Genomic DNA, 22529 nt, shown 5'->3' with positions numbered 1-22529 from the left:
GAGTTCATTTCAGGTCTAACCTTCAAATACAGCCGCCCATTTTATCTCTTCATCTGGGTAATATTTTTCTATTCTTTTAGTCCTACAGCTCCATCTGGGGAGCTCCCTCTTGAAACTTCAGTTACTGCTCAATCAGTACTCTCCTAGTGATTATATCCCAGTGTCAAAGGAAATGAACTTATTTTATTCCCTATTTTGAACCCACTTCATGGTCGGGGTTCAGGCTAAAAATGGATTTCCACACGTTCTTTTCTGCAGGACCAGAGTGCTGCATGACATTAGCAGTCACCTCCCAAATCCTCTCACACATACACGTTGAGAAAAACTACTCTGTGACTCAGAGTGGGGGCCATGAATACAGTCGAACACATCAGGATGGGTCAGCCACAGCAGTGATGACTAATCACTGAATCTTAAACAAGAAGGATCAGATCAGTTAGAGCGGGAGAGAAAGGCATTCCGGAAGAAGCAAAAATGTATGCAAAAGTTATTAGACACAAAAGGAACTGAGAGTAGCTTTGGCTGCAAAGTATGTTGTTAGAAGGCAAGGCAAAACAAAAGAAATACAACATATAATTATGACTCTGGAGTCAAATGCACTTAACCTCAAATTCTACTTGTGTAAAGAATTTTTGAAACTCTGAGTCTTGGCTTTCTCATTTGTATAGATTTCTTAAAAAGTAAGGAATCAATGAGCTCATGTATATAAAGCATAAAAACATGATGGCAAAAGAAAACAATGTATGCTTAGCATATGGTAACTTATATGAACATGAATATGTGTGCGTGCTCAGTCGCTCAGTGGTGTCTGACTCTTTGCGACCCCATGGACTGTAGCCCACCAGGTTCCTCTGTCCATGGGATTCTCTAGGCAAGAAATACAGGAGTGGGTAGTCATTTCTTCCTCCAGGGAATCTTCCTGACCCAGAATTAAACTTGCATCTCCTGGGTTGGCAGGCAGACTCTGACCACTGAGCCACCAGGGAAGCCCAAATATGAATACATTAATATATGAAGCTGATGGGTTGGGCATGGACATACTATGAATAGTTTTAAATGCGGAGCTTAATCCAATGAGGTCTTGAAAGCTATTTGGAGCCATTGAAGGAATGGACTGATCAGATTTCTATTTTCATTAATGCAGATACTCAAGTGAAAAGCAGTGTGCTAATCACCGTGGGACACATTTGAATACAAATACTATCTTCGACTCCCAGTCTCTGCTTCACTGCCACCAACTGCTGAGGATTTACTGTGGGTCTGTGCTGACTTCAAAACAGGAAACTCTTCCCTACTTTCCATTTACAAAGTGGGAGGAAGGAAGCTAGAGTTGGGCAAAGAAAGATTGTAGTGCAAAGTCTAACCAGAACCAGCCTAGCCCCAAGGGCAAAGTGCTTCATTTTCCTCCAAGAGTTATGAATAAAAATAGCACATGCTACAGTGAAGGTCACAAAACCTCATGAAATAGTCATGACTTAGTAATTCCCCTTGATGTAGATCTTTTTCATTTCTTTTTGAAATTGACATACACAGCTATTAGAGGAACTCCTTAAGAGAAAAAACACCAACAAAGTCCAGCTGAGTCTTCCTGATTCCTGCAGCCTGGATGGAGCTGTCAAGTTGCTCAAAATTAAGGAAAAGGAAGTGTTCTAACACAGCATAAAACGTACATACACACCATTTTTTCTGTAGTAATAACTGACTTACAATTTGCATTGACTAAAGAAGTTAAAGGTCAGCACCAGAATGCACTTTAGATAGCTGCTGCTGCTGCTGCTGCTGCTGCTAAGTCGCTTCAGTTGTGTTCGACTCCATGCAACCCCATAGACGGCAGCCCACCAGGCTCCCCCGTCCCAGGGATTCTCCAGGCAAGAACACTTAAACACATCTGAATACAAAAATTTCTCGTCTCTTCCTTTTTAGAGGAGATATTTCCGTGCAAATGCTGACCTCTTGTGGTAAGAACCAGTTACTTCAAAGAGGGTTTCATTCCAAAGGAATTTAAGATAATTTGTGTTATCATAGATAACAGAGTTTTGCCAAGAGAGTCCACTGGTCATGGCAAACACCCTCTTCCAACAAAACAAGCGATGACTCTACACATGGACATCATGAGATGGCCAATACCGAAATCAGATAGATTATATTCTTTGCAGTCAAAGATGGAGAAGCTATAAACAGTCAGTAAAAACAAGACCGAGAGCTGACAGTGGCTCAGATCATTAATTCCTTATTGCAAAACACAGACTTAAACTGAAGAAAGTAGGGAAAGCCACTAGGCCATTTAGTATGACCTAAATCAAACCCTTTACCATAGAAGTGACAAATAGATTCAAGGGATTAGGTCTGATAGGCAGAGTGACTACGGACAGAGGTTCGTGACATTGTACATGAAGCCGTGATCAAAACCATCCCCAAGAAAAAGAAATTCAAAAGGTAAAATGGTTGTCTGAGGAGGCCTTACAAATAGCTGAGACAAGAAGAGAAGAGATAAGCAAAGGAGAAAAAAAAAGATATACCTATCTGAATGCAGAGTTCCAAAGAATAGCAAGGAGAGATAAAAAAGCCTTCCTCAGTGATCAGTGCAAAGAAACAGGAAAACAACAGAATGGGAAAGAGATCTCTTCAAGAAAATTAGAGCTACCAAGGGAACATTTCATGCAAAGATGGGCACGATAAAGGACAGAAATAGTATGGACCTAACAGAAGCAGAAGATATTAAGAAGAGGTGGCAAGAATACACAGAAGAACTGTACAAAAAAGATCGTCCCGACCCAGATAATCATGATGGTGTGATCACTCACCTAGAGCCAGACATCCTGGAATGTGAAGTCAAGTGGGCCTTAGAAAGCATCACTATGAAAAAAAAAAAAAAAAAAGAAAGCATCACTATGAACAAAGCTAGTGGAGATGATGGAATTCCAGTTGAGCTATTTCAAATCCTGAAAGATGACGCTGTGAAAGTGCTGCACTCAATATGCCAGCAAATTTGAAAAACTCAGCAGTGGCCACAGGACTGGAAAAGGTTAGTTTTCATTCCAATCCCAAAGAAAGGCAATGCCAAAGAATGCTCAAACTACCGCACAATTGCACTCATCTCACACACTAGTAAAGTGATGCTTAAAATTCTCCAAGCCAGGCTTCAGCAGTACGTGAATCATGAACTACGTGATGTTCAAGCTGGTTTTAGAAAAGGCAGAGGAACCAGAGATCAAATTTCCAACATCCGCTGGATCATGGAAAAAGCAAGAGAGTTACAGAAAAACATCTATTTCTGCTTTATGACTATGCTAAAGCCTTTGACTGTATAGACCACAATATTTTGATTTCAGAATTTCATAAAAATTCTGAAAGAAATGGGAATGCCAGATCACCTAACCTGCCTCTTGAGAAACCTGTATGCAGGTCAGGAGGCAACAGTTAGAACTGGACATGGAACAACAGACTGGTTCCAAATAGGAAAAGGAGTATGTCAAGGCTGTATATTGTCACCCTGCTTATTTAACTTCTATGCAGAGTACATCATGAGAAACGCTGTGCTGGAAGAAGCACAAGCTGGAATCAAGATTGCCAGGAGAAATATCAATAACCTCAGATATGCAGATGACACCACCCTATGGCAGAAAGTAAAGAACTAAAGAGCCTCTTGATGAAAGTGAAAGAGGAGAGTGAAAAAGTTGGCTTAAACTCAACATTCAAAAAACTAAGATCATGGCATCTGGTCCCATCACTTCATGGCAAATAGATGGGGAAACAGTAGAAACAGTGTTAGACTTTATTTTTTGGGGTCCAAAATCACTGCAGATGGTGACTGCAGCCATGAAATTAAAAGACGCTTACTCCTTGGAAGGAAAGTTATGACCAACCTAGATAGCATATTCAAGAGCAGAGACATTACTTTGTCAACAAAGGTCCGTCTAGTCAAGGCGATAGTTTTCCAATAGTCATGTATGGATGTGAGAGTTTGACTATAAAGAAGTCTGAGCACCGAAGAACTGATGTTTTTGAACTGTGGTGTTGGAGAAGACTCTTGAGAGTCCCTTGGACTGCAAGGAGATCCAACCAGTCCATCCTAAAGGAGATCACTCCTGGGTGTTCATTGGAAGGACTGATGTTGCAGCTGAAACTCCAATACTTTGGCCACCTGATGCTAAGAGCTGACTGATTTGAAAAGATCCTGATGCTGGGAAAGATTGAGGGCAGGAGAATGGGACAACAGAGGATAAGATGGTTGGATGGCATCACTGACTCGATGGACATGGGTTTGGGTGGACTCCGGGAGTTGGTGATGGACAGAGAGGCCTGGCGTGCTGTGGTTCATGGGGTCGCAAAGAGTCGGACACGACTGAGTGACTGAAATGAACAATGAAGGAGACCTGGGTTCAATAAGTAAAACATGATCACTTCAACAAAAGAGATTTATTCACGCTGCAACAAATACATTTAGCTCTTTCATTTTCTTTGCCTTAAAAACTCAGCAAGTGAGTATTTTAAAATTTATTCAGCAATTCATTGATTGAAACTCTGTTTCCAATCCTGTGGCATTACCAGCAGTACCAAAATATGTGCACATGTCTCTTTATTTGCACGTATAAGAAATCCTTTTGTGTTTATACCTAGAGTAGAATTATGGGATTGAAGGGTATTAAATCTTCAACCTTACTAAAATGCCAATTCATTTCCAAAATGGTTGCAACAGATTCCATTTCCATCAGCTGAGTACAGGTGCCCAACCTCCTCACCAACATGCATTAAACTTTTAAGCTCATGCCAATGTCATAGATGAGAAAACAATATCACAGTATTGTTTATGCATTTCCCTGATTGCTCAGGAAGCTAAGCATCTTTTCATATTTCCCCTCTGTATGAATTTCCTGTTTATGTCTTCTGCCATTGTAACTTGAGTTGGTTTTTAAAAGTGTATGCTGCTGCTGCTGCTGCTAAGTCACTTCAGTTGTGTCGGACTCTGTGCGACCCCATAGACGGCAGCCCACCAGGCTCCCCCGTCCCTGGGATTCTCCAGGCAAGAACACTGGAGTGGGTTGCCATTTCCTTCTCCAATGCATGAAAGTGAAAAGTGAAAGAGAAGTCGATCAGTCGTGTCCGACTCCTAGAGACCCCATGGACTGCAGCCTTCCAGGCTCCTCCGTCCATGGGATTTTCCAGGCAAGAGTACTGGAGTGGGGTGCCATTGCCTTCTCCATTAAAAGTGTATAGTGTGAGGTAAAGGTTTGATTTCACTCCTCTGCACATGGATGTCCAGTATTCCTAATGCCATTTTAAATTTTTTTTGGCCACACCATGTGGCAAAAGGGATCCTAGTTTCCCAGCCAGGAATCAAACCTGCATCTCCTGCATTGGAAGTGTGGAGTCTTAACCACAGGACCAAAGAAGTCCTCCCAACATCATTTATTGAAGAGACTATCCTATCCTCATTGTGTGTTCTGAGCACTCTTATTGAAGATATGTTGGCCACATATAAAATATATGACCATATATTTATTTGGGGGCTCTCTATTCTGTTCCATTGGTCTACACATCTGTTCTTATGCCAGCACCACATTATTTTGATTACTGTAGTGTGTAATTTTTTTTTTAAATCAGGAAGTGATACTTTCAGTTTTATCCTTTCTCAAGACTGCTTTGGCTATTTGAAGTTTTATACAGTTATGTACTAACTGTTTATACAACTGTGCACTAACATAGGAGGAAAAAGAGGTGCCCGATTAAATTAAAGAGTTTATGCAATATTGGATGTCTGCCTTTGGAATGGTATTATTACATATGCAGAAAACTTACGCTATGAACGACAATATGATCCTTACCCTTCTCTAAATATAAGGAATAATTTATGAGACATTAACTAGGTCCATAGCTTTGTAAAGATTTATGGGTTAAGATTCAAGAAAAATACAAGCTTTGGGATTAAAGTTAGCGGTTCAAATTCCAAACAGCTTTCTCTAGACACATGACCCAGGACAGACAAGCCTGTTATGTACAATGTCGTGCTAAGGAGGAGGAATAATACAAGCAAAGTGTCTGGCTCATAGGAGGTACTCAATAAAACTTGACTATTACTTACGGACACTGTAACAGTGTAAAGAGCTCAAAAATCCTAATCAAAACCCATGGGTAGTCTCATTTGGCCAGTTACCTCTATCAGGAACCCTATCTCTTTGAGTTTGCTTCCTCATGTGTAAAATGAGCATAATAGCTGTGTTACTCACCTTAAAATATCATTTAGAGGATCAAATGTCTTACGTTAAGTGCTTGGGAATTAGAAGGCATTTTTACCATCTAAATGCTAAAACGTTTCTCTGGTAGTGATTTTTGATGAGTATCTTTTAAAATTGCATTGCCTACTTCCTTGTCTTATTGCCAGCTCCTCAAAACAGCAATTAATCTATATTATTTTGTTCATTCAAATGTAGAGTTACTATTCATTCAAGAAACACTGTCCACTGCCTATAGAGAGCACAGGTGCCAGCAAATGTGATTTAAAAAAAAAACACAATTCTAAGTCTTTGGCTAATTTAAATTCTAGACTTTGATGGATGCATCAACAAACTCAAGCTCTTCTCCCATTTGGATTTTTGTAAAATATATATATATATATATATATATGTAAAATTTACCTCTTGCGTAAAGTTTATTTACTTTGCAAGGAGAGATAAGAAAGCCTTCCTCAGCGATCAATGCAAAGAAATAGAGGAAAACAACAGAATGGGAAAGACTAGAGATCTCTTCTAGAAAATCAGAGATATCTAGGGAACATTTCATGCAAAGATGGGCTCGATAAAGGACAGAAATGGTATGGACCTAACAGAAGCAGAAGATATTAAGAAGAAGTGGCAAGAATACACACAGAAGAACTGTTCAAAAAAGATCGTCACGACCCAGATAATCACGATGGTGTGATCACTCACCTAGAGCCAGACATCCTGGAATGTGAAGTCAAGTAGGCCTTAGAAAGCATCACTACGAACAAAGCTCGTGGAGATGATGGAATTCCAGTTGAGCTATTTCAATTCCTGAAAGATGATGCTGTGAAAGTGCTGCATTCAGTATGCTAGCAAATTTGGAAAACTCAGCAGTGGCCACAGGACTGGGAAAGGTCAGTTTTCATTCCAATCCCAAAGAAAGGCAATGCCAAAGAATGCTCAAACTACTGCACAATTGCACTCATCTCACATGCTAGTAAAGTAATGCTCAAAATTCTCCAAGCCAGGCTTCAGCAATATGTGAACTGTGAACTTCCAGATGTTCAAGCTGGTTTTAGAAAAGGCAGAGGAACCAGAGATCAAATTGCCAACATCCACTGGGTCATTGAGATAGCAAGAGAGTTACAGAAAAACATCTACTTCTACTTTATTGACTATGCTAAAGCCTTTGACTGTGTGGATCACAATAAACTGTGGGAAATTCTGAAAGAGATGGGAACACCAGACCACCAGACCACCTGACCTGCCTCTTGAGAAACCTATATGCAGGTCAGGAAGCAACAGTTAGAACTGGACATGGAACAACAGACTGGTTCCAAATCCGGAAAGGAGTGCGTCAAGGCTGTATATTGTCACCCTGCTTATTTAACTTCTATGCAGAGTACATCATGAGAAACGCTGTGCTGGAAGAAGCACAAGCTAGAATCAAGATTGCCGGGAGAAATATCAATAACCTCAGATAGGCAGATGACACCACCCTTATGGCAGAAAGTGAAGAGGAACTAAAAAGCCTCTTGATGAAAGTGAAAGAGGAGAGTGAAAAAGTTGACTTAAAGCTCAACATTCAGAAAACTAAGATCATGGCATCTGGTCCCATCACTTCATGGGAAATAGATGGGGAAACAGTGGAAAGTGGCTGACTTTATTTTTTTGGGCTCCAAAATCACTGCAGATGGTGATTGCAGCCATGAAATTAAAAGACGCTTACTCCTTGGAAGGAAAGTTATGACCAACCTAGATAGCATATTAAAAAGCAGAGACATTGCTTTGCCAACAAAGGTCCGTCTAGTTAAGGCTATATTTTTTCCAGTGGTCATGTATGGATGTGCGAGTTGGACTGTGAAGAAGGCTGAGCGCCGAAGAATTGATGCTTTTGAACTGTGGTGTTGGAGAAGACTCTTGAGAGTCCCTTGGACTGCAAGGAGATCCAACCAGTCCATCCTAAAGGAGATCAGTCCTGGGTCTTCATTGGAAGGACCGATACTGAAGCTGAAACTCCAATACTTTGGCCACCTCATGTGAAGAGTTGACTCATTGGAAAAGACTCTGATGCTGGGAGGGATTGGGGGCAGGAGGAGAAGGGGACGACAGAGATGGCTGAATGGCATCACCAACTCCATGGACATGAATTTGGGTAAACTCCGGGAGTTGGTGAGGAGAAGGGGACGACAGAGATAGCTGAATGGCATCACCAACTCCATGGACATGAGTTTGGGTAAACTCCAGGAGTTGGTGATGGACAGCGGGGCCTGGCGTGCTGGGATTCGTGGGGTCGCAAAGAGTTGGACACGACTGAGCGACTGAACTGAACTGAACAATCATCCATAATACGATAACAATCCGATTACATCAGTTACCTATTAAGTCAGTTAATACCAGTTGATTTGGGCAATTTGGCAACGTACGTTGTACAATCAAACCTGAATGATTTTATTCTGAAAAAACCTGCAACGCTCCAGGTAGCCATCACTGTTCACAATTCCCACTTAGGGACAAGATTACGCAAAGTTATATTTTTGTTAGCGTCCCGTACTCTCGCTGGATGTCCACGAAGGGAACCAGGTAAAGCGCGCCAGGCTTTCATTTAGGAACACGTGCAGGTGGGTAAGAGCTGGTAGCAGGTGTTTGGGTCAGTGCTTCTTTCCCCACCGCATAATTCCAACGGAAAGACGACTGCCCCTTGGCTTCTTATTGGCCAAGTGAGCGGAGACGAGGGAGGAACCGGGCAGAAGACTAGGTCTTGCAACAGGTGCCTTAACCCTGGGACTTGGCGCCACTGGCTATCCAATCACTGCCGAGTACTGCGTTCCTCCACAATCTTCCTCGTTCAGTAGAGCCCTCTATCTGCCAGCAAAATGAACGAATCCCCACACATTACATTGCTACACAAGCCACGCTTGCATTCATGACTTCACGCTCCTCAACAGCTCAGGGATACAAGCGTTATTTTTATTTCTCAGAAAGTGGAACTGCACCTGAGCTACAGGGCCCGTGACCTTCGAGGCAGAGGCGCGAATCCGGAGGTGGGACCACTCGTTCGGGAAGAAGGACTTTGAACCGACGGCCACTGCCGTCACCTCCCCAGCCCGGAGCTCCCGGATAAGCCGCCTGACTTGGATTCTCAGACGGCTACCACCTTCCCTTGCGGCCCATCGAGCCGTAACCAGCCGCCATTCACCCGACTTCCCAAACCAGGAGAACGCCGGCCAACAGCCCGAGCGTCCCGGCTTGTAACCCGCAGCGTGTACAGGGCGAGGCCGCGCATCTGCAGTCACCCATGGGTTGTTACCCACGAACCCGGATCGGGCGTTGAGTGGCTAACCCTGGCTCCCAAACGCCCTCCCGACCTCCGTCACAGGGAAGCTCCCTAACACCACCGGACCCGCCCCTGCGCCCACAAGCCGCTCTAGCCGCGCACGGAGCCGGCACTCTCGTTGCTCCCGCCCTGACGTCATCAGCGGGCGCCGCGACGAAGTGGCGGGCACGCGCAGCCAAGAAGATGTCTCCGACGCCGCCGCTCTTCAGTTTGCCCGAAGCGCGGACGCGGTTTACTGTGAGTTGCGGAACGGTGGGCGCGGCCCCGGCCCAACGCTATTTGTTGCTCTCCTCTCCCTGAAATTACTTGAATTTTGCACTGGGGTAAAGCAGGGACAGAGGCGTTACGCCGCGGCGACGGGTTCCCGGCCCCGTCGTGGGCTGGGGAGGCGGCAAAGGCGCTTTACCTGCCTCTTCCAAGAGTCCTCTGCGGTCCGCCTCCTCCTTTCCGCCGGCGGGTCCCGGAGCCCTGCGCCCTTCGTGGAGGGCTCACCCGCAGACTACCTCCGTTTGGGTCCTGCTCCTCTGCGGTGCTCGCTTAGCCAGGCGGGTGTTTCCAGAATTGGCAGGGGGCTGCTCTAGAGGGAAGGCGGGAATGGTTTTAGTCCAGAGAACCGGCTTCCGCCCCGCCTCCTAACTGCCAGGTGGCTCTTCTCGCCGCTTATTCATCACCCTTTAACCCTTTGTATCTCACTCCTTAGAGATCGATGAGGACCGTCCTAAGTGGGGCGAGGCAAATTGATCAGCTTGGGAAGGGTTGTCATCTGTCATTTTATTCTTCCGCCTTGGAGAACAGTAATTTAAGCATTTGGGGGAAACACTTTACAGGGCTTTTTGATGTTAGCTTATTTAACTCAGAATAGCCCTGTGAAGTAGGGTGTTTAATTACCCGCAGTAGACGAGATAGAAACTGAGACAGCCCGCCCCCCAGCCCCCGCCTTTGTTGTTGTTCAGTCGCTAAGTCGTGTCCGACCCTTTGCAACCTCATGGACTGCAGCGTGCCAGTCTTTCCTGTCCTTCACCATGTCCTGGAGATTGCTCAAACTCATGTCCATTGAGTCAGTGATGCCACCCAACCATCTCATCCTCTGTCACCCACTTCTTATGCCTTCAGTCTTGCCCAGCATCAGGGTCTTTTCCAGTGAGTCGGCTCTTCGCATCAGGTGGCCAAAGTTTGGAGCTTCAGTATCAGTCCTTCCAAAGAATATTTAGGGTTGATTTCCTTTAGGGTTGACGGCTTTGATCTCCTTGCAGTCCAAGGGACTCTCCGGAGTCTTCTCCAGCACCACAGTTCGAAAACATAAAAGTTAAATGATTTGCTTCACTGTTTTTTCTGACTTCAGACTCAGTATTCTTCTTATGTTGCCCATTACCAAATGAAGAACCGTGTTCTAAGTCGTTTGACTGGATTCGTCCCTACTTTTCTATAATTCTGCGAGGAGAAACTGTTAGGTGTGTCCAAGGTCATATCAGTCCTGGAAGGGACCATTTAATAGGAGATCATCTAGCCCAATGCTTCTTAAGATTGAGCATGGGTTGGGATCACCTGGGGATCTTGTTAAATGAGATTCTGGTTCGGTAGGAATGGGGCCTGAGATTCTGCATTTCTAACAAGTTCTCAGGTGATGCCACTGCTGCTGGTGGTAATAAGGACCCACAACAACCCATATATGTAACTGGTGAGGAGAATGAAGTACAGAGACAAAGGGTATGCTCTGGATTACGGACTTCCCGGGTGGTGCAGTGGTAAAGAATCCGCCTGCCAGTGCAGGAGGCAAAGGAGATGTGGGTTCATTGCCTGGGTGGGGACGATCCCCTGGAGGAGGGAATGGCAGCCTACTCCAGTATTCTTGCCAGGAGAATCCCATGGACAGAGGGGCCTGGTGGGGTACAGTCCATGGGGTCACGAAAAGTCAGACACCACTGAGCTTGCACGCACCAAGATTACGCAGCCTACTCACAGAGTCAGGAATGGACCATTTCCTGTATAAATGTAACTCCTGTGATGTGACAAGATGATTTGCCAAGTGTATGTGAATTTTCACAGAGTGAATGACTTGGCAGTATTTTTCTTTTTCAGTTACGACTACTTTGTGACAGTCAGCAGGTTTAGTACTTTAAGACGTCAGTGTTTACTTGATGTCAGGGACTGTGCTGTGCAAGCTGCCTAGGGGAGGTGGGACATTTGTTGGGTCTTGAAGAGTGGATAGAATTTACATGAGCATATGGGAAGAACAATGTGCATGGATACACTAGAGTGAACTTGATAGAAAATGATGGAAAAATGGCTAGAGCCTAGTGGAGAGTATGTGTTTGGGGTTACTGGGAAGGTTGGATAGATTGAGCAGGATAACATTATTAAGGACCTTTAGAGGAAGCTGTGAAACAAAACCTGTAAATAGGGGGCCACTTAAGAGATTTTTTTTTAAAGCAGAATGAATAGCATATTTAAAGGAAAGGTAGGCGGGAAAACCTGGAATGAGAAAACTGAGCTTGGACGCTCTCAACAAGCTTCAAGTGATGAGTAAGTAGCATTTGAATGAGAACTACTGCTGAAATGACTGACAGGTAATTTTTCTCAGGTATAAACATTTTTTAGTTAGACATACAATTAATGAGTGATATGTTTTTCAGTGAACAAAAAAATCCTTCAACTTATGTGCTTTTTTTTTTTTTTTTCTTCTAGAAATCTACGAGAGAGGCCCTGAACAGCAAAAATATCAAGCCCTTGTTGAATACCTTTAGCCAGTTACCTGGCAGGTAAGGCGTTAATATCCATGACATGGGCTCATTGAAATCTTTATACTTAACCCTGAGCTGTTTTAAAAATGCAGGTGTTTTTTGTTTTTAATAGTGAAAATGAAAAAAAATGTACCCTTGACCAGGCTTTTAGAGGTGTTCTAGAAGAAGAAATTGTAAGTATGTTTTTCCTTTATTTATTGTTAAAATTTTGCTGGCAGATTAGTAAATATTATTTTTTAATTGGCTTTTATTCTTAGAATATTTAACCATGACTATTTTTTTTCTGGAGGGAACTACTTAGTCTGTGAAACCTAACTTGGTCATAGTCTGCATAGGAGTTACATCATGAATGAGGGTTTTGATAGCATAGGTGCAATTTAAGAGTTTGGTTTAATAGATTAGCAGAGCCCTCTGCCGTTGAATATGTATAAGAAAAGTTGGCATGAGGTCTTCCTGAGCAAGAACTAGAACTTGAAGATGGACCCTGTCTTTGCTGTATAAACAGCGACACATCCTGGAGTGGATGAGAGGTCTAGTCCAAGGATGTTCAGCACGTATTCCAGGCCCTCGTTTTCCTTATCAGCATCCTCCTTCTCAGTTAGTAATAGATAACAGGAGCCTATCCAACTTTAGTACAGAAATTTAAACGTGAAAAATCTGACTTTGTGTACCATTAGTGGAGCACTCAAATGAAAGGAAAAGTTCCAACAGTTTATTCTTCATTTAGCAAAGCTTGGATCCCAAGAAGCTAGATTCTTTTCCAGTAGCCATAAAACTGTCCCTTTCTTTAGGACAGTTCTGAATTCATTCTTTCTTCTTCAGACCTAGTCACCTGTTGTCAGGCATTGGGCAAGGTTACCTTGCTTTTTTGGGCCTCAATTTCATTTGTAAGAGAGGAAACACCATTTTTACAGGGTTGCATAAAACGGCACTTAATAAACACTCAATAAATGCTGGTTTTTATGATACTATCACACCTAAGCATCATCTCTCTTCTATTATTAATAAAACCCTTCCCAGACATATTGATGCACTAGTACAGTTAATCCCCCTGGCCCAGTCTTTTGTCTGGTGCCTTTGAGTGACTTAATGGCCTCAGCGCATCTGTGCTTGATTAGCTTACAGGCTTAATCATGCTAATATAACCATCTTCCCAAGACTCTTGGATTTTAAGTGAATCACCTGCTGCTTATTTATTTAATATACTTCTATAGTTAGGGCTCTTATCATTCATTTGTAAAATATTCTTAGTAATTTTATCCTCTGTGAGAAATATCCTTATCCAATGTTTGTGATAATCAGTTTAATGTCAGAGGGTATGTTTTTCTTATTATCAAATTAGTCTAAATTCTGGTTCCTAAATTAAGTTGTTTTTTCCTTTGTTGGTAGATAAATCATTCATCATGTGAAAACGTTTTAGCTATTATTTCTCTTGCTATTGGGGGAGTAACTGAAGGTAAGTATGGTTTGGTTTGGTTTTAAAGTGATCCTAGACTTGACATGCTTTATTGAAAACGTATTCTCTCCATACCTCTCTACCTAGTTGATTTTGTTCATTTTTCAAATTCTGCCTACCTACCCCCATTGCCAAGAAGTCCCACTGAAATCAGTTCCCAGTTATTTCTTGTCACTAGTATACACTGCACACTTTGACATTTCTTTGTTCTCCACTTACTTCGTTCATCCAGTGCCTATTTATTGAGCATCTACTATGTGCCTGGTACTGAGCTAGGACTTGGAGATTCAGTGGTGAACAAAACATATTCCCTGCCTATAAGGAACCTAGTGGTTCAGGGAGAAAACACATGTAAATGTCTTATTGGGGGTAATTGAAGTGGGAATGAAGTATAGTTGAAGTGATTCTTTAAACTTCAGAGTCTGAAGGGACCAGGATGGGCTAAAAAGAAAACTGTAACATAGGCGCTGGGGTGTAAGAGCTGTAAAAAAAACGAGCAGAATGGGGAGAGGATGATGAGAACCATGAGGAAAGAAGCAGGAGGGTAAGTTAGGATCATTTGTAAAGGGCTTTGTATGCTGTACTAAAGAGTACCTGTGGGAAAGGCATGGGATGGGGAGAAACTGCTGGCAGGAAAACTGGGCAGACATTGGTTTAGATGGGCCAGGGGTAGTAGGAGGTAGTTTCAGCAGACTTTTAAAAAGTGACTAATACACAGTAGTAGCTCATTAAATATTTGCATAAAGAAGCAATGAAAAAGTAGCTCATCGGTACTCTTTTTTAATTAATCTCGTTAAAATATTCCTTTGATTTATTCATATAATTTATGTGAAAAGTGCCTTTTAATCTGTAAAGCACTATTCACATTTATTATTTTGGTACTTATTCCTACAAAAAAACTGAAACATACAAGTTAAAAGTTATCTTCCAGTATAGCCGCAAGCAATTTTGTGAACTTAAGTAGTTCATAAATTTTGGCTTTAGAAGTTAAACTTATATGAAATGCTTATTCATCATTCATTTATTAAGCATATTCTAACGAGTACTGCAATGGAGTGTTCCTTGCCAGTTCCTGTCAAACAGTTTGCAGCATCTACTTCATTCATTGATTATCCTGATATGATACTCTTGTAAACTGGTAATGTTTTTAATGCTTCAGTCAGTCCAGTTCAGTCACTCAGTCATGTCCGACTCTTTGCAACCCTATGGACTGCAGCACGCCAGGCCTCCCTGTCCATTGCCAACTGCTGGAGCTTGCTCAAACTCATGTCCATCGAGTCAGTGATGCCATCCTACCATCTCATCCTCTGGCATCCCCTTCTCCCGCCTTCAATCTTTCCCAGCATCAGGGTCTTTTCCAATGGCTCATTTCTTCGCATCAGGTGGCCAAAGTACTGGAGTTTCAGCATCAGTGCTTCCAATGTATATTCAGGACTGATTTCCTTTAGGATGGACTGGTTGGATCTCCTTGCAGTCCAAGGGACTCTCAAGAGTCTTCTCCAACACCACAGTTCAAAAGCATTAATTCTTCGGTGCTCAGCTTTCTTTATGGACTCTCACGTCCATGCATGACTACTGAAAAAACCATAGCTTTGACTAGACGGACCTTTGTTGGCAAATATTTGAAGTTATACAAAGTCTGTGTTTAAAACTTTTACTTTATTTGAGAAAGATACGGACTTAAGAACTCAGTTAAGCCATGAATAAAAGTTTAAATAACCTTTTTATTTTAATTTGATGGGAAAAATTTCTTCTTGAGACCAATATGATTGTATTGTTTATTGTGTGACAGATTTTCAAATTGTCCATAAACATGTTTTGTTAAACTCAACTTGGCAGGTAATTTATTGAGCTTCTGTTATGTCAGACTCTCCACTGGTGAAAACCTTCAAAAATGCCTACCTTTAAAAAGCTCATAGTCTACATAACAAAAATTAACAGTTTGGATATAAGTACTATAATTTATGTACAGTGTGCTTTTAGAAGCAGAGATGTAGTAGCCTGCACAAAAATACCAGAAGCATTTTTTAGATGCAGTATGTACTATATGCTTTGAAAGACTAAGTAGGAATTTACCATGTGATAGAGAAGAAGAAGCCTATTTAGGCAGAAAACGTAAACAGAACCATGCAGGCTTGAACATAGCAAGGTGTTTGGGAACTCAGGAGGGGGTGTCTGTGGCCAAGGTTAAGATGAAGCTCAGAGGGCAGCACAGAGGCTGGGACACGGATTGTGACATTGTTGGGGAATCATGTTATAACCCAGCTCATCAGAATCACCAGTGAAGCTCCATTTTTAAATGAGACTGCCAGGCTTTCACTCAGTTGTACTGAATCTTTGAGAGAGGAATCTAGGTAATTTTCTTAAGTTCTGTAATGATTAAATGTGTGTTATTTTGCCAAATTATACTTCAGCTGAGGGCGGAGAGTATGTCTCTAATCTCTTGGGTATACAGGACACAAAGTATCACAACTTAGTTAAAGGACTTGGAGGTCATCTGGTTCAGTCTTGTCTCTGGCCTGTCCTGTCTCCCCTCAGTAACGTCCTGGACAGGGGTCCTCTACTCCCGTTGATGAAGCTCACCATTTGATTTCTGTTAGCTGGTTCTGATGATCAGATTTCCTTTGCATTGAGTTGAACTTTGCTGCTTTATGCCTCACTGGTTCTAGGCAGTATCCCTCATACTACATTCCAGCTAAGATCTTTCCAGTGCAGCGCAGAGCTGGAAATACTACTTCCTGTTTCTGAACTACTGTGTTAATGCAGTATTAGCACCCTACTCCAGTACTCTTGCCTGGAAAATCCCATGGATGGAGGAGCCTGGAAGGCTGCAGTCCATGGGGTCGCAAAGAGTCCGACACAACTGAGCGACTTCACTTTCACTTTTCACTTTCATACATTGGAGAAGGAAATGGCAACCCACTCCAGTGTTCTTGCCTGGAGAATCCCGGGACGGGGGAGCCTGGTGGGCTGCCGTCTATGGAGTCGCACAGAGTCGGACACGACTGAAGCGACTTAGCAGTAGCAGTAGCAGTAGCAGAGGCTAATAGTGCCCCTAGATACTTTTTTTACATACCATGCTGAAGTGGCTACTTTTCCTAAACCCTTAACAAGTGTTAGTATCTGTTACCGAAAAATAGAAGGAAGAATGAGCAGGGAAATAAAAGCATTTTTAACTAGCCTAGATGACCTTAAAGTCTTTAGTTTATTGCTTTAGTAAGATTGAATTTAGACATAACTTTTTATTTTACCAATTTTCCTTTGAAACAACAGTATATTTTAAAAGTATAGTAAGAACTGAAATTAGTATCAAACCTTTTTGTTATCTTTTTTGAACTAGATCTTTTCAAATGACAAAGACAGTTTAAATTTAGCATTATTACAGAACATTTGGAAATGAGGAAAAGGGAAAATACTAGTCCCAGTTCTTCTACTTTAAAAAACTACCGTTTATTTTGGTATATAATTTTAGCTTCTCTAGTCTTTTTAATAGATTTTATTGTTACAACTATAATATCCATACAGTTCTGAACTCTGCCTTTTTCACTTGACATTAAATCATAAGCATTTTCCAAGTTATTATAGTCATCATAACCATCGTTTTTAATTGGTTGCATTATATTCTTTTGAATAGCTTAGTGGTGAAGAAAACAGACTGGAGCCAGACTGCCTGGGTTAGTATCCCAGCTGTACCGCTTACTGGCTCTATGATCTTGGGCAACTTATTTAACTTCCCTGTGTCTCAGTTTTCCCATTCTGTAAACTGGAGATAATGTTCCCCACCTCATAGGGTTATGAGGATTACACGTGTTAGTGTATGTGAGGCACTTACTGTGCCTGACATATAGTAAGTGCTCTAGAAGGATTATCAAGGATGCCACATACCAAAACTTAAATAAACTTAAGTATATCTTCCTTGGGGACTTTTAGGTTGCTTCTGTTTCTTGCCTTTCACAGCCTTGTTAGGATTGACAAAGTGTACCTTTAAGATTATCTTCAAAATTTTTTGCATGAGCTCTCTTTCTCAGCCGTATTTTAAACTTTTAAATTGGCTTGTGCTCCACTTGAAGGTATTTGTACGGCATCTACACCTTTTGTATTGTTGGGAGATGTTTTGGACTGTCTTCCTTTGGATCAGTGTGACACAATATTCACTTTTGTGGAAAGAAATGTTGCTACTTGGAAATCAGTAAGTGCCTTAGTTTCTTTTTCTACTAACTTTAGCTTTCTATAGATCCAGAGTTCTGAGGGTAGTTTGTTTTGTTTGTGGCTTTTATTTCTGACCTTGCTGATGGCTAAAAAGTTTGTCTTTATGAGAATTATATGTTCTGCTCTCTTGGAAAAGCCAAGTAAGAGTCACATGGAGAAAAAAATGACAGTACAAAATTTGAGTAGAAACAGTTACCTTGAAAACACACACTTTTACATGTTTTAAAAGTTACTTAGAATCGTATTTGTTATATGTTTGAAAATATTTCATTAAAAAATGTCATTTGCTTGGAAGAAGTGAAAGCGGCATAGTAGATTCAGCACACATTAGTGTTCTTTAAAATCTTACTTCCTGTGACTTACTATTGAAGAATGTGCAGCAATGTCAGAACAACTAATAATTTCTGTCTTAATTTCAGAATACATTCTATTCTGCTGGGAAGAATTATTTACTACGTATGTGCAATGGTAAGTGAGCACTAAATGATTGGTTTTTAAGAAGGTAATATGGCCAGGAAACCAGGTGGTTGAATTAAACACAGGTGATAAAATTTTTTTAAGTAGATTGTATTTTCATTTTAAAATAGCAGTCTGATTTATTAAAACTGATCATTTGCTTTAAATTTATCTATTCCTGTTCTAGGTATAAACTTAATGAAAACCAAAAAGTTGAGTGAAGTTTATCTTGCCCATGTTAAACTCATTTTATTTTTAATTTTCTAGTCCTTTTTTTTGTGACAAAAAATAGTTTCTACCCCCATTTTGAGAACTACTGCTTTAGGAAAATACTTTTGAACTGGTTAAGACGTTTGGATATATTGTAATAAATATAGAATGATCTCTTCTGTGTAACCTTTGTTTCCATTTGTTGTTAGATCTCCTACGAAGATTATCAAAATCCCAGAATACAGTCTTCTGTGGACGAATTCAACTCTTTTTGGCCAGGCTTTTCCCTTTATCTGAGAAATCAGGTGAGCTTTGGTACATAAGTTGCTTTGCAGGAAAATTTTTACCTGTTTTTCATGGACTAGAATATACCATGATGATTAAAAAAAAAAAAGATTCTAAAAAGTTGAAAGATAGCATAGGAAATTGTCACTTGTTTTTCATTTACTTGTAAATAGTTGTACCTATTCCAGTGCATAATACAGGTAACACTCAAATAAAGCCATTGATTCTTCAAGTTCAAAGTTTATTAATAATAATGTACAGTTGAATCACATTGAAATATGTAGACATGAATCATGTTTTTATTTCATTTCGTAATACTTGCCAATTTTTCTGCTTCCATTTTCTTCTTCAATCACTGCTGTTTAGCCTCATTTACTTTTGTTCATTTCTGATATCATTGTGAAATATAACAGTAGTATGAAAAGTGCATAAAGTAAGCATATAGTGTAATAATTATAAAGCGTATAGTTGGGTAACCACTGTTCAGGTCCAAAAGTGAAGCATGGCCGTTCTCTCGAGCCCTCCACAGTCTGTTTAGATATGCCAGATTTTAACTGTCTATCTGCCTCAGTCACCCCTTCCTTGCTGCTGTTGCTGCTAAGTCGCTTCAGTCATGTCCGACTCTGTGCGACCCCATAGATGGCAGCCCACCAGGCTCCCCCGTCCCTGGGATTCTCCAGGCAAGAACACTGGAGTGGGTTGCCATTTCCTTCTCCAATGCATGAAGTGAAAAGTGAAATTGAAGTCGCTCAGTCATGTCTGAGTCTTAGCAACCCCATGGACTGCAGCCTGCCAGGCTCCTTCGTCCATGGGATTTTCCAGGCAAGAGTACTGGAGTGGGGTGCCATTGCCTTCTCCAACCCCTTCCTTAATACCAGGCTAATCTACCACCTACTTCACATGTTGTAAGGATTAAATGAGTTAAAATATGTGAAGAGCTTACATCAGTGCCTGCTTGTGGTAAGACCTATAGTGTGTGTTAGCAGTGGCAAAATCACCTGTGACTTTATTTTTGTCCTGCTGTATCTCTGCTTTTTTTCTTTCCTCTTATTTAAATGTGGTCAGGATTAATTTCAATTTACCAGTGTATTTACAACTTGTATTTCTGATCCTCTATCTGTGACTATTTTCTCCTTTTAGACTTTTCTTTAGTGCAAATTTTGTTTTGTCTGAAAATCTTTATTTCTTTACTCTTGAAGAATGGTTGAAGATTAGATAGAATAGTTGAAGTATAGAGATTGTAGGTTGGCACTGGATATAGGATTTCATTTAGTGGAAGGTCATCATTACTTTGCCTGTGTCTTCTAGAGAGGAGTCAGATGTCAGTCTAACTCCTTTGAAGCTAATCTAGTTTTGTTTTGTTTTGTTTTTCTCTCTTTGCTCTTGAAATTTTCTTTTTCTTTGAATTTTTGTTCTTTTGTTTGTGGGGTTTTTGGTTTTTCAGTTTTATATAATGTGTCTAAGCATGGATTTTTAAAATTTATCATTCTTCAGATTTGTGGGCATCTTGAGTTTGTGCATTGGTTATCCTTCATCCACTTTGTAAAAATTTAAACTGATATTTCTTCAGCTATTGTGTATGCTGCTTTCTCTTTATGGAACTCTAGTTAACATTCTGTACCTTGTCTGTCTCTTACACTTTCTACATTTTTCATCTGTCTCTCTTTCCATCACATTCTGTGTGATTTCTCTAGAAATGTTTTCTAGTTTACTACTTCTCTGTTCATCTATGAAGAATCTGCTGCAAAATGAGTTCTTAATTTCCATAATTGTACATTTCATTTCTAGAAAGTCTTTAAGTCTGCTGTGTCACTTTTTAGTTTCTTATTCCCTGTTTTCAAGCTTTTTTAGTTGTCTCACCAGGGTAAGCGTTGTTACTTCTACTTATGTGTCTGATAATACCAGTGTCTTAAGTCTTTGCGGCTGTTTGTCACGCACACTTGTGCCTGCTTCTCACTCGTGGTGTCTTATCTCTGTGTGTGTTTCTGGTTAGCGTTTGATGTTATGTTTGAGAAGGTATTTGAAGGAATAGTTTGGAGGCCTGGGTTAGATACTTTTCTCCAGAAAGGGTTTTCATGACCCGCCAGGCACCTTAGAAGGTACTATGACTAGTGTAAGCTTACCTTCATCCAGCCCAGCTCAAGGTCTGTGATTGCTCAGGTCGAGAAGACTTGGCACTGGGCTGCAGTTTGGTTCATCCCTACCCGAGGACGTAGTCCTGTATGTCCCAGCCTAGAAGATGGTTGGGGTAGGATTTATTAGATTCCACACCTTCCTTGGACTCAGATTTATTTTTAACATCCTCACTTCAGGAAGCTGCTAAAAGAGTGGCTCAGTTTTGCAACTGATTCTTCCTGTTTGACAGACAGAAATGGCTTTGAGTGCTGACGCTGCATTGCTTATCTTTCTTGCCTTCTTGGTTTTTGCCATATATTCCTCACTGAATGTTAGCTCTTTACAGTTTTTAAGAAAAACCAATTTTTCTATTTCATTGCCTAAAACAGTGCTGTGAACCGGGTTTATGCTCTGTAAGAATTTATAGAATTAATGTAATTGATCCAAGTTTGTAGTTGTCCATAGTGAGAGGATTAATCTGAATTGTTAATTAGCTGGTTAATTATTAGCCTTCTGTTACTGGAAGCTCAACTTTTTCTATTTTTTAACAGCTTTACTGAGATGTGAATTCACATACCATACAATTCTCCATTGAAAATGTGCAGTTTTCTGTTTTTTAGTATATTCACAGGGTTGTGCAGTCATCACTGCAGCTGATTTTAGAACATTTCTCCTCCTATAGGAGCCCTGTGCCCGCTGTCATTCTGCACTTACCCCCACCCCTGCCTTTCTCCCAGGCCCCGAAGAATAGGTCATCTACTTACTCATCTCAGGATTTTTCCTATTCTAGACATCTTAAAAAATGCAATAATACAATATGTGGTCTTTTGTGACTGGCTTTTTTAACTTAGCATCTTCAAGGTTCATCTGTGTCGTATGTATCAGTAGCTGATTCTTTTTACAACTGAATGATACTCTCTGTATGGATAGACTGCAGTTTGTTCATCCATTTATCAGTTAATGGACACTTGAGTTGTTTCTGCTTTTTGGCTATTGTGAATAAAGCTGCTGTGAGTATCTGTGTACAAGTTTTGTGTGGATGTATGTTTTCACTTCTCTTGGGCATATACATAGAATGGAATTGATGGGTCATATGGTGACTGTTTTGGAGAAGGAAATGGCAACCCACTCCAGTGTTCTTGCCTGGAGAATCCCAGGGACGGGGGAGCCTGGTGGGCTGCCGTCTATGGGGTCTCACAGAGTCGGACACGACTGAAGCGACTTAGCAGCAGCATGGTGACTGTTTTAATTTCTCCTGGAGGTATATATCAGAGTAGAATTACTGGGTCACGTGGTAACTCTGTGTTTAAGTTCTTGACGGGCCACCAGACTGTTTTCCCAAGTGGCTGCTTCATTTTACAGTCTTATCGTTGATGCAAGTGCCTTCCAGTTTCCAAACATACTTACTAACAGAAGCTAGGTTGGCATTTGGGGATATCTTGTAGTACTTATTCTTTTCTTGTGTTTGTAGATGCTGAAGAGTCAGTAGAGTATATCCCAAGACCTTTAGAAAGCTGTTT

At 41.1% G+C, this 22529-nt stretch overlaps 1 protein-coding gene and 1 long non-coding RNA gene across 2 annotated transcripts in view; one reads left to right on the top strand and one right to left on the bottom strand.

The window, feature by feature from the left end:
• Positions 1–10513, bottom strand: part of LOC113882710 — a 37845-nt gene extending 27332 nt beyond the window's left edge. Inside the window, exon 1 of the long non-coding RNA XR_003508426.1 lies at positions 9944–10513. This is a non-coding gene — a long non-coding RNA (uncharacterized LOC113882710). The remainder of the gene's footprint in view (positions 1–9943) is intronic.
• The window catches only part of THOC1 (THO complex 1), a 37245-nt gene continuing 24383 nt past the window's right edge, over positions 9668–22529 (top strand). The window contains exons 1-7 of the mRNA XM_027525786.1: positions 9668–9774; positions 12223–12296; positions 12391–12451; positions 13668–13734; positions 17805–17923; positions 18363–18411; positions 18819–18914. Of these exons, the coding sequence (XP_027381587.1) occupies positions 9721–9774; positions 12223–12296; positions 12391–12451; positions 13668–13734; positions 17805–17923; positions 18363–18411; positions 18819–18914 (520 nt within the window). The 5' untranslated portion in view covers positions 9668–9720. The remainder of the gene's footprint in view (positions 9775–12222; positions 12297–12390; positions 12452–13667; positions 13735–17804; positions 17924–18362; positions 18412–18818; positions 18915–22529) is intronic.

This window comes from Bos indicus x Bos taurus, chromosome 24 (assembly GCF_003369695.1).
Source record: "Bos indicus x Bos taurus breed Angus x Brahman F1 hybrid chromosome 24, Bos_hybrid_MaternalHap_v2.0, whole genome shotgun sequence".
Taxonomy (NCBI): Eukaryota; Metazoa; Chordata; class Mammalia; order Artiodactyla; family Bovidae; genus Bos; species Bos indicus x Bos taurus.
This window is presented reverse-complemented; position numbering and strand designations above follow the sequence as displayed.